General features: G+C 45.8%; 1 protein-coding gene across 6 annotated transcripts in view; it reads right to left on the bottom strand.

The window, feature by feature from the left end:
- The window catches only part of GAS7 (growth arrest specific 7), a 105,251-nt gene that overhangs the window by 54,794 nt on the left and 37,580 nt on the right, over positions 1-12,877 (bottom strand). For 4 of the 6 annotated variants that reach the window (XM_075771034.1, XM_075771030.1, XM_075771032.1 and 1 more), the window contains exon 2: positions 10,703-10,826. In XM_075771034.1, the coding sequence (XP_075627149.1) occupies positions 10,703-10,826 (124 nt within the window). The remainder of the gene's footprint in view (positions 1-10,702; positions 10,827-12,877) is intronic. The other 2 variants (XM_075771031.1, XM_075771033.1) reach the window with 1 other exon arrangement.

Here is a 12,877-nt window from a genome sequence, read left to right as displayed (position 1 = left end):
AGGACCTTCTCACCCTCAGAGTAACCACTGGTCTCCCATTCATTGCTCCAACAGCAGAAAAGCATTTCCCTCCCATCGGCTGAATCAAACCTATGAGTACTGCATGTAATAATGCAGTTATTTCAGATCAGACCTAGCAGTTTCTAGCACATAGAAAAGCTTTCTGCGGGGCTTACAGCTCTGCAACACTGAGCTGCAGCTCTGGCCAGTTCTTAGCCATATTCTATGGCTACTGTGAATGAGGCAAAGTGTGCAATGGGGAAGGTGTCCTCCTCCCTGAGACACGCCCGAAGCTGTATGTGCAGAGCTTGCCTTTCCTTTCCACTGCCTTCCTGCCAGCCCTCATGTGGCCTCCTAGGTTCTTCTTAGTACTTGCGTAATGAAGGTATCTAAAGACATTTCTTTCCTCAACCACTGCTATGCCAACAAGTCATGTTTCTGCTATTTCTCTTATTTTCTAAACCTAGCAAGGCTTCCTGCCCCTGGATAAATATTTTTGCCCTGGTCTGATTTGCAGAGCTGTTGGCCTGGTCTTCCAGCTCCTGTTATTCAAGTAACCCCCAGGAATACCGCAGCTTTTCAGATGCTGATTTGCCCCCAAAGTGCTGTCCCTCTGAAGTGTGAATGCACGTGCAGGTGTGTGTTTGTGTGCATGTGTGAACATGACTGGGTATTTGCAACAGCTGTAGGAACTAAGTGTAGAAATGGGGTGGGGCATTTTACAGATGTCCTATGCATCCTATGCTCTGTTGGGAAAGAAAGCCAGGGTGGATATTTTGGGTGTGGGGGGAGGTGTGCTCACCATATGACCTGACAGGAAGAGACTGTTCCACTGTGCAGCCCTCTGTGCCTGCTGACACCATCATGGCTGCATTCTGCTACGGCAGTAGTGAGGAGCTGTAATCCCATGCAAGGGAACTGAGGACAACTTTTAAGGTCCCCTTCAGTTCTAGGCTGTGAGCTCAGGTCGCCAGCGAGATTCACTACAGGCAGCTTTACCTGTCTGTGGAGTTGGTATTGTCACCAAAGCTCTCCTTAGAGTCAATGAAGAGAGACTGGCATCTATGGGTACAGCTCACATCATTAGCTATTTTAGACACCTGCATCAGGAAGACAATTGAGAGGTAAAGGTAATTATTTCTTTTAATGGGTAAATGGTGAGACTTGAAGATTCCATTCGAATGGAGTTGTCCACTCTGCGGATGGTCCTTTGTCAGGCAAATCAAACTCTGCCCTGCTCAGATGGTGACAGGGATGGTGAAACCTATCCAAGGGCACAGCAGTGAGCATCCTAGAGGTCAGACACTGCTGTGGACTCTGATGAGCAGCAGTCTGACTGGCAGGTCACACTTCTTTGGACACACTTCTTTCCAGTTTATCATCCTTGCTTGATGGTGTCCTGACTCTAAACAGAGAGTGTGAACATGCACTTATCCCTCCAAATCCCTGGAGAGGTATCCTGACTGTCCTTCCAGACAGCACAGGACTCCTTGCAGACTTAATGATGCAAAATAAGGACCATGACTGCTACAGAGAAGGGTCTTCCAGGCCTTTTAAAGTGGCTTGCCATCTCCCTCCTCTTTGTTATGTTTTGACATGACAAGCTTGATGTCTCCAGTTGTTGCACAAGATAGATGCCAGGCATCCTGACTGTAACGTAACTGATGCAGACTCGACCTTCCTACAGCAGGCCATACTGTGAAAACAGATTTTAGGTATATTGACATTCTCTTGGGCTTCATTCTGCACACCTTTCACAGGTCAGAGGCCTTTAAAATGGTTTCAGGATTGAGTCCAACCAGCTCCAAAGGATGATAGATGTGGAGTGTTCATCTGGTTGGGCCATCAAGTGGAGATAGACAGCAATGTGCTGTCTTTGTTGGATGGCTCATTTACCTGTGCAAAACTGTTTGTTCCATACAGAATCACCCCAATTCTTTCATTACAGATTTTGCTAACATCTTTTTTCCACATAAGGACGCTGTCTCATAAATTCTATTTCTTTCGAGTTAAGAGCCAATTTCCTCATGTTTTTCATGTAAAGACAGTGAAAATTAGATCAGACAACAACATGCATGGTGGAAATACTACTGTGGTCAGATAAGATGTAGGGATAGCAGAGGCAGTTAATCACAAAGTGGAAGGACACTAACCACTGGAAACAGCTGACAATCACATTAATGCCTTACAAGGGAGGAAGGTGCTGTTGCATTTTGAAGGCTCAGAAGAATCGAGATGTTACTTGCCCCTAAAATCCCATTTCCCTTCCCCAGGAATGGAAATACATACTTGAGTTCCCATCTCTGAATAGCTCAAGCACCAAGAGCAAAAAATCTATTTATTTAATGAAAAAAAAAAAAAAAAAAAAGGCTGGCTTCTGCATCATGTGAGGAAGGATGCAAATGGTGAAGCAGAGATGGTGCAGCGCCAGACATGTTGAGAAAGGCAATTTGTTGGATGGACCAGTAACTCAACTCCTCCTGTTTTCAGAAAGAGGGAGCCGAACTACACAAAGGGTTCAACTGGGGAGCAGCAGAGCCCCACTGCATCAAAACTTGTATAGCTTTTGCTTGCTGACCTTCTTCAAAGGCTGTGTCCCCTCCCTGCTCCCAGCTGTGCACCCATCCCAGCAGATCGACTGCACAGTGCAGAACCCACCAGCTACTGCTGCCCTGCACAGCGCTGGCTAACCCTGCTTTTCCCTGGAGCAGGAGGACAGGACTGCCCAGGGAGGAGCAGGATCTGTCCCAAAGCACAGTGGAAATATTCAGCACAGGTGCATGTGGGTACACATGCATGAAATGAAGCACAGTAAATGTTCCTCTGAACTCATATTAAGATTCTTTGACATAGACAACCAGAAAAAGCAAACCAGCAGTTGAGTGACAACAGCCTTGTTAGATGTGACATATGTAAAAATTGAGGAAACACAAAGATACCAAATAAAGAACAACTCCCATGTGAGTCCCAGTCATTTGTCATCCTTTACACTGACAAATATTTTTGATATAGGCTTTACAAACAAAAAACAGGCCTGACAGGGAATTCAGGAAGTCATCTAGTCCCTGCTGTGCCCCAAAGCAAGGCCAACATGATTTTTCATGGGTTTGTGTAACCTGCTCTTAGAGACCTCCAGTGATACAGACTCCCAGGCAACTCCCTACTCCCACACTTTACTATCTTAGAGAGCTGTGAAGAGCTAGAATTGTCCTCATTGCAACTGAAGTGTGTTACTGTGTCTTCTAGTCAAGACAGCCATTGCAAGCTGTCCTCCACAACACCATTTTACGTGCTTGAAGCCTGCTTTCATGTCCCCATCCGTGACTCTGCTTTCTCAGGGCAGACAGCCCCAATCTCTTAACATTTGCCCACATGCCATGTTTTCCACATCTCCCATCATTCTTGCTACTCTCTTCTGGGCTTTACCCAACTGGCTCACATCTTTCCTGAAGCACAGAACTCAAACAAGATAAAATATTCCAGCTGAGGCTTTATAATTTCCTTGTAAAGTTGGAGGCTTACTTCATGCCTCACAGACAACTTTCCTATTTATACAATGGAAACTGCTGGCTGTTTTTGTACTAGCACAACAGTGCTGGCACATACTCAGTTTTTAGATCCTCCAGAGCCGCTAGTCTTTGTCTGTAAACTGCTCCATTGCCTGTCTTTGTCACTTAATTATTTCTGATGAAATCTCCAATCTTAAGTGGATCTTTACTGAACAGCATCCTACTCTTCCAGCGTGTGCCTTTAGCTGCAGGATGATTGTGAATTCTGAGCCTGTTCTGTGCAGCACACCATGTTCTCTCCCAGCTTCAGTTAAAGTTAACATTTGAATAAGTACTCTCAATGTCAACATGCCATTCATTACTGGAAATACTGACTAGAATGAAGCCTCGGGCAGATCCCTGCAGGATTTCCTTTGGTGCAAACTTCCCCTTGACAAGGGACCATTGATTATCATGCTCTGAGTATGAGCTGCCAAGCAGTTTTGCACCATCTTGTTGTAATTAACTATGGCCTCCTTTCCCTTTAGTTGGTTTTCCCTCTAGGCAGCTTTCAAACTGCCTTTGCTGCTTTTAAGGTCCTGTCTCCCTGTAAACCAGCTGCCTTCCCTGCATGCGGGGTCCGCGCACAGCCCTGCCCTGCCTGGAGGCTGTGCGAACGTTTAGCCACAATCCTGCCCCATAAGAGGGCAAGTTTGTACCTTGTCTGACCACGACTTGTCCATGATGGAAGTGCTAAAACTGCCATGAACTTGCCAAGAAAGCCTGCTCTTGCTAGCATCCACCTTCAGAAAGGCGGTGTGTGCCAGGGAGGCCGCGGAGCGGGGTGGGGGATGCTCTGTTGCGCTCTCACCCGACCCGGGGCTCAGCCACAGCCCTTAGCTTGATGAATGCCCCCACCTAGCTCTGCAATATGCCTCCCACCAACTGACAAGGCAACTGGCTGGGCACGCAGGACAGCTGGAGTGCTGCAAGAGGAGGACATGCCACTCAGAGGATGTCCAAATACAACATTTAAAAGAACAGACAGTGAACCCAAGGCCTGGAGCTTCCACATATGCTTAACATATGGCTGAGATAAGCGACTGTCTTCCACCTCATGCACGAGAGACATGTGATGGAAGGGACGACCAAAGGGAGGATGCATGATAGCAATGCCTAAGGGATGTGTTGTATGTATAAAAAGAAAGCAAGAGCATGAATTTCTGGGCTTCAGGCTACAGGAGACCTTGCAGAGCACTGTTCAACCAAAAACATGGTGCTACATTTGCTACTTCACATCAGCCCTGAAGGAAAAACCACAATGCAGCACTCTAGTAACTAGCTGAGTTTAGTGGCAGGCCAAGACCTCCAGACTCTGGAAAAGATGGCATCAGAGACAGCTCCTGCAGCAGTACAGTGATGGCAGAGGCTCCGCAGCTGCATCCCTGGACAGAAGCAGCTAGACAGGGTCCCCAGGGTGCGTTACAGCACACGGGCAAGGCAAGGCTCAAAGGAACTGCTAGAAGGGCTCCAGCTGAGAGCTGAGGATACTCCTGGATGCTGTGTGTCATGGAGAGGAGCCCTTCCTTCCACTCACTGTCTGGCTACTTTTTCCCCCAGATCACTACCTATGAAAGAGCACTAACATCTCCTGCTCTGTCCACTGCACAGCTATGTGCTTCTTCTAGTCACTGTTAGTTTCTCCTCTCAAATTTCTGCATGCTTGAGTAGAAGTAGAGCTCCTTTCCTCTACTTCAGCTCCACTGCCTGGCTCAGCCTCAGTGGGTAGGAGAAGCACAGAGCAAATAATACAGAAAAGCTTTGATAGAAGGGATATTCTAAGTTATTTAAAATAAGACAAAAAAGCCTGCATAACAACCAATCTCCACAGCAGTCAGAGAGACCTGCTGTAAGCTAGAAGAATAACCAGTCATATTTATTCTCTCTGAAACCGTTTGTTCTTTCAGCAAGCAGAGCTCAGACCATGATTGAGATACAGAAATCCCTTCTTGGATTCAAAAATTTCAAGGAAGAAAAAAAGGACTACATAAAGTACAAGCCACTGTAGCAAAGCTGAAATTGTACAGTCCCTTTAGACAACTTGGTGCTTCAGCACCCAGAGAAGACACCCTTGATTTGGCACGGTGAGCGATCGAGGTGCAGATTCTGCACCTGGAAATGGGAGGAAACTCCACAGAGCATTGCAGAGGAGCCTGGGAGGGAACCTTTCATAGATGACAGATAGCAACCACAGAGCCTTTCCAGGACAATTTTATGTTTCTTCCTGTTGAATAAGAAGCTTTGTAGATCCTGATAACAGGAGACATGAGACATACACAGAGACACGCCTAAGCTGGTCTGAAGTCAGAACCTCCTTCCACTTTGGGACTGAAAACTGAAGTCCTATCTGACAGAAGGCTCCAAATGCAGAAGAAAAACTCCTTTTTCAGTGTAGCCCAGTATAACAAGGTCCCTGGAAACCCTTACAGTCTGTGTCCAGGTGTTTTGCTGTAAGTCAGAGTGTCCACCCCTCTGGTGCCAGCTCTCCACCCACTCCATGCAGCGTAAGGCCCTGGGAGGGCTGAGCAGACAATGTACTGGCTGAGGTCCCCCAACTGAAACACCTGCCATAACCAGTGCACAGTGCCTTGCTGTTATCTACATTGCCTGAAACTCACCTTCCAGTGCAGCTATGTTAATGTATGATTCTCATAAAATACTTTATTCACAACATCTAGTTTCAGCAAAGCAGTTGCAGATGCTTGTGAAAGACAAGTGGGGAAAAAAAAAACAAACCACAATTAAACCACTTAGACTAAAAGTGACTAGAAAGTTCTTTCTCTTTGCCTTATCACTCTGAAGTGCTGTCCTCTCCTGGCAGGGTGCTACACAGAGGTTCCTTCTCCAAGCATACCTTATGCCTTGTTGCATCTGTTAAGGAGAGCCCTCTGTGAGAAAGTCTGCATCACAATGTACACTCATTTGACAGCTCTGGGAAGCTTCTTGTCTCAGGGAAGGCTCCATCCCTAGCCCTTTGAAGGAGGTTCAGACAGATTTAATTTTTCATAGAATAATACAATCCTTTCAGTTCGAAAAACCTTTAAGATCATCAAGTCCAATCATTAAAATCGTTTCACTCTGAATCTCACAGTACTTATTCCTTGTCCAGGAGATGGTTTGTCCATTTGCCTTCTCTAAAATAAGGACTGCTTCACTCCCTTGGAGATGCAAATATTTCTTCCTCAGACTCTGTTTGACTGTCTGGTTAACACTTTGCTGCCTCCAGAAGTTCCCTTTTCTTCCCTCTAGTGACTGGCATGTTTAACCATGAAATATATCTTACACAGAATTTTGTATTTCGCGATAGTCTGTACATTAACGAGTATACTTGGTGCACCCATCTATACAGGATTAATACGTGTAGAACATTGCTGGCGTTTGGCTGAGACCAGGCACAACAGTAGTTGGGTGGGTAATCTCTAACATCTTTCTCTCTAGGCAGACTCAACATCCCGTCTCTGGTGGGCTGCATGGACAGATCCCAGAGCTGTTCCTTCCCATGTTACGCTGCATCCTAATAGAGCCTACATTTCATCAACCCCGCTGAAGGTGGACCTCTGTCCAGCAAGGAAAAGTTATCAATGCGGTTTGGCAGGATGTGCAGTGTACATGCACATCCTAGCAAGAGAAGTTCTCATGCCCTTCCTGAGGGACACTATTGCCATCAGCACCCAAAGCAGCATTCTATGACCCCTCACAGTCTCCTGCTGCATGTGTGGGGGATGAGACAAAGCATCATTTCAGACTGTCTCAGCTGTGGAATCAGAGGGCGGAGACCATGGAAAAGCAATGTGCACAGGGTCTACAGTATTTCCTGATGGGTTGGCACTGTCACTTCTCTTTCAGCTGAGACCAGAAGAACATTCTAGCAATGACTGTCACCGCTGGAGTGGTTTTACAGCAAGTCAACATGCAGTCAGCCAGCCACTGTGTGAGTCACTGTGTGAAAGCTGCTGAACACCCAGACTTCCCTGAGGTAGAAAAAAAGTTTGAGAGAATTTGTGAAGAGTGTGGAGGAAATCTTGAACCACTTTACGATCATCCATCTCAGTAAAGAGATGACTGGTCCCTGGGAGATCTGAGAAAGGTTTATGACCTTACAAACCAAGAGTTTTGAATCAACTGCCGTTGGTGGGTAATGGTGAGCAGAAGACATTTAACTACATGGATCAGACTGAAGACCAACCAGCTAGCTTCCACCGAGCTCTGAGTTACCATGCTTATGCACTAAACAGTGACATCTCTCTCAAACGCTCCAGCATACTTTCATCATCTGGTGATAGCTATGATAAAGAGAGAGCAACCTAGGACTGCATCTACACAAATAAGACCTTGACGGAAAAGAGATCTAGCTCCTGCTGCTGAAACAATGGTGCTACAGTGGCAAAGCAGGAAGGAGGCCCATGAAACCCGGTGACAGAGAGCTATGCTGGCACCAAGTCCCCATGACAAACGCCGTCAAATGTTTATCTTGATACTTCCAGCAGCAGCTGCAACAATGACAGGACAAATAAGCAGTTAAGACAAGTCAGCAAGTGCAGTCAGTGAGCTGCCCAGTCTATGATGAGACTTGTGATAAACATCACCCATGCCAACGGAGCTCGACCGTAGGAAAGACGAGGACTGCAATTTTATAGCATATTGTCTTTGACTTATCATATGGCTCAAAGCCCAAGAATGCTTCCTGAGTGTCAAGGTGCAACCCCCAAGGTGCAAGCCTTGCATACCAAATGTGACTTTATGGTGACTGCATGGCACAGCAGGTCCAACTTTGCAGCACAGTCAAGGAAGAAAGTGCATATCCAACATGAGACTGGACAATCTACCTACAGATAGTCCTGCGCTACCAGATCTGCAAGGACAAAGGTCAGAGCCAATTAGTCAGATTAAATCAAAACAGTGTCCAGACAGATGTTCATGCAGGGCTGGATAAGGCTTCATCACACACTTCAACAGAAAGGCCTGGAGGTTGCATTCAGCTTCTGCTTTGTCTGAGGCCTAGATGACACCACAGGTGACACTTCTTTGGCACACAATCTATTTTGAGGAAGCAGAGGCATTTGGGATGTAAATCTGATAGTGCAATAGAGCCTAACTAGAGCAAAAATACTCCCAAGCAATATCATCAAACTGATAAATTAGCAAAAAGCAGTATCTAAACAGCTAGAAGACTTTCAGGCAGCAGCATATTCTAACTGAGCAGGCTGAGAGAAACTGAGCTTGCCAGAAACACCAGCTAAGCTGGGGGAGTGGAGGGGACAGAGTGCTGCTGTAGAATGGTGTTGTCTCACAAAAGGCTACAGCCCTCATGGAAGATGGGGGAGGCTCAGAAATGCATGATTCTTGAATCCAGCACAAGAAACAAAAGTCAAACTTCAAAGCCAGTTGGGCTTAGGACTACTTTGGTGAGGTGATCTAATGAGATCTTGTATAAGTGCTCCCTAACACAAGGACCAGAACAGAGAAATCTCACTTCTACTCTCTCTCTTATTCTCTGCTATTCTGAGAACCGTATTTCTTGCTGCATAGCAATGCCATTGCAGTAGCTGAGAGCACAACTGTAGGTGGTTTGGACATTCTCCCAAGAAGGACTGGTTGGAAGTGATCTCTGGAAGTCTCCAGCCCAGCTACTCACTCCAAGCAGGATCACTGCTGACAACAGATCAGGTCAGCCACAGCTTTGTCTAGCCAGGTTCTGAGATCTCCCAAGGATGGAGATTTCAGCACCTCCCTGGTCAGTCTGTGCCAGGGCTATCCTGCCTTCTTAGAGAGAAAATCACTTTCCTGATTTCTGACCTGGACCTACCAAGCACGATGTGGCTATTGGCCCTTGTTATATTTTCTGTAACTTTTGTGAGGAAAGTAAAAAGCTGCCTGACATTATGGAGAAACTGAGTCCAGGACATCTATCTTTCTGGAGTAGGGTTCCTGTGACAAGAGCTTTTATCACCTAAAAACCAGGCTCTGCCTCTTACCGGTTTTATCCGACCTCAGCCCAGTGCATGTGAGTAAGGGTCCATCACCATGACGGCTTGGGACCAGGTTTAATCACCTCCTCACCCATCTGTGAATTGCAGTGGGGACAGGGTATCTGATCTTCCCAGCCATGCAGGGGATGCTGCCCATGAGCCAGAGCAGACTATACTTCAAAATGAAGGCAGTGTTTAATGGTAATGTGCCTCCTTGAGCATCCTATGACATGTCAGTGCATAAAACTCAGGTAAATAATGACTTGGCCAAGTTCTAGACCAAAGGCTTCTGAAAGAAAACACATCAGTCCCTGAAGGGACCGTGAGGAGTGTTGTGACAGCCCATGGCTCTCCTTCCACTCACAAGTCAGAAAGAGGAATGCCAGTGGTCACTCCTGAGGGCTTCAACTCCATCATGAACAAGGTGAACTCCTGCTGTCCTCCCCTCCTTTGTCATTCTGTCATTCTTTCTGCTAAAGAAATCTGGTTTTGCTGGTCACAAGTCCCTGTTTTGCAATGCTGTTGCGAGCTCATGATGAGAAAAGCAGGTAGACAGAGTCTTAGGTAAGCCAGAGGTGGTACAAGTTTGACAGGTCTTGAGCAGCTGATAAGATCGTGAGTTAAGTCTGCTTCTCTACTAGCATGACAGTGAACAAAACTCACAAACACAGACTGAAAATTCTGTCTTTGATGTCCCATTACATGTGTTTTTCTTCCCTTGTCTCCATGGGCAAGCTGACTCTGACTTGAGCAACTTTTCAATTAACTATTTTTGATTTTCCCCAATGGTGCTTTAGTGATGTCTGGCATTCTACCAAACTACTTTACATATATGTACACATATAGACATAAATATCTCCAGCTAAAGGGAAAGGAAATAAGGAATGTGGTAAAAATTATATCCTTAACGGTGTTTTATATTCTAAAACATTGATGGTAGGGGTGTTTCTGCTTTACATTCTCTGTCCTTTGTAAAAGATTCAGATGTCTTCTAATGGTCAGAATTAAGATGACAGAGGATCTAAATCTTCTTACAATTATTTTCTTTCATATGGTGGCAGGGTCACATTAATTCCTGTGACTCTGGGCCTCCCTTGTCATCAAAGCCAACTTGAGAGACAATTTCCTGCAACAGATCTGTGCTGCTAGGGTGACACATTTACTGGAGCCCTCACCCCCACTTACCATTTGTGAAGGTGTTCACATAGTACCTTCGGCCCTGGGGAGACATATAGCTCTGCCAGCCGGGGGGAAGATGGCCGTTCAAGGTATCTTCTCCTGTCTGAGGAGTTGCCTTTCTGGGTTTCTGCTAAGAAAAGAAAAAAAACCCAACCTATTAAGTCAATATTTAGATAATGTGAAGTCTAACCAGACACACATCTGGAAAGGGACCATGTAGTTTGGCATTCTAGAGATTGCAATACACCCAAAGACTTTCACTCCATTTCTCCCCTCATCTGTCTTAGCTTCATCCAGAATACAAAGCAACCTTCCCTTGGAGCACTGGGTAAACAGAACATCCTTTGGGAGAGAAATGAAACTCCTCTGTATTTGATGTCTCATGAGCACCTGGACTGTCCAAGAAAATGACTTTTGTTAAGCAGCAAAATGCAAAGCGCAAAATAAGCAGGTGCCTGAGAAAGAAAGGCATGCATCTGGCACTCATTTACCTTCACGTGGATACACTGGTGGGTCAAAGGATTGGTCATGGAGGCGCTGCCCCAATTTAATTTACAGGTGCACCATCACCTTCAGACATTTTCAAGAAGAAACACTGCAGAGCCATGTTGTCTATAGTAGTAGTGTGCTGAAGTAAATTTATCAGTATGCTGATTATATACTAATAATGCATGTAATTAGCAATGCATACATTACTGATCTAGATGTAATCTGGATCCATGTCATCCAGATACAGGATCATTAGGATCCAGATTACTAGGAGTGATCCAGATCATTAAGAACAGCAGGAGATGAGCGCCATGCTGTCACCTGCTCTCCAGGCACATGCAGAACTGCTGTCAGGGTTCAAGTGCCACCTTAGCTGTACATCTCTTCACTAGCTCAGGTGCAAGCCTTGGTGCAGGTTCAGGGTGCAAGGAAAAGAAAGAGGTGAAGCTGAAGTGCAAGTAATTGTCCGCACTACATTGCATCACCTGGACTATTTCCCTCTTCCAAGTAGCTGTAGGTGGTTCCTTGGTAGCTTGGGATTTACAGCAGCTGCTTGATGTGAGACTGGCAAAGAGGGCTTCATCCCAAAGGAGGCATGAACCCCGTCTGGTCCCTTCAACCAGGAACACTGAATGAGGCAAAGGTAGAGAGATAAGGTGAATGGCCAAAGATTGCCGGCTGCAGCCCTACAGGGCTGTGGCTATGAACCCAACAGCTTCCTCCTGGCTCACATCCAGAGAGCTCCACTTTACCTTTCCATATTCTGTAAGGCAAACCAGGCATGTGATGTGCTCATTTTTTGTTTGTTTGTATTGCCTTCAAATGCAGAAATACAAAAGAACAAGGAAAAACGTGTGAAATGGAATTATTTATCCCATGGAAGCTAATCTCTATCCAGGAAATGCCTCCCAACACAGCGGGGAATAAGTCTGAAGGGACCACGCTCAATTCACAAGCAGCCACATCCAGGAGAGAGGTAGAGTTTCAGCATCTGGCTGCATATAACGTTCAAACATTGACAGACATATGAACAGTATTGTCAGAAATAAACCCATAATGTGTCCTTCTACACATTTAGTTTCTGAGTGAAATTCCAACTCTGTTCCAACCCAGAATAAAAGGGACATTTAATGATTTTGGAGCCAAAAGTCTATTTTATGTTTCTTTTCAGTTTCAAAAAACTCTGATTACAATGGCTCTCAAGAGACACTGACCTCAAGAATGATCTTGTGTTCATGCCTCATCAAGCATACTTGCACAGCCAGGTCACAGGCTGCAAGGCAGCCATATGGACCCAAGGCCAGCGTGAGATGAATACTGGTCTCACCACCGCAGCACAGATGGAGCCTATGCTGGTTCAGATTTTAGCTCCTCTCCTTGAGCAGAAATGCAGCCTGGGAGACTCAGTTGGCCCAATGTGAACTGAACAAGGTAGCTCGGGAGATACGAAGGGACTCTACCTGGTGCGTGACTCAAACCTCATGCTCTGCATACCTATGGCTAGCAGGGTGTGTCCTGGATTCATCTGAGATAGAGTTAACTTTTTCATAGTAACTAGTCTCAGGCTATGTTTTGGATTTGTGCTGAAAACAATGTTGATGATAGTACTAAGATGTTTTTGTTATATAGACATGTTCTTGTTATTGCTGAGCAGTGCTTACACAGAGCCAAGGCCTCTTCTGCTCCCCACCC

The sequence above is a fragment of the Balearica regulorum genome, chromosome 18 (genome assembly GCF_011004875.1).
Source record: "Balearica regulorum gibbericeps isolate bBalReg1 chromosome 18, bBalReg1.pri, whole genome shotgun sequence".
Taxonomy (NCBI): Eukaryota; Metazoa; Chordata; class Aves; order Gruiformes; family Gruidae; genus Balearica; species Balearica regulorum.
The sequence above is the reverse complement of the archived record's forward strand: the minus strand, read 5'-3'. Positions and strand labels throughout refer to the sequence as shown.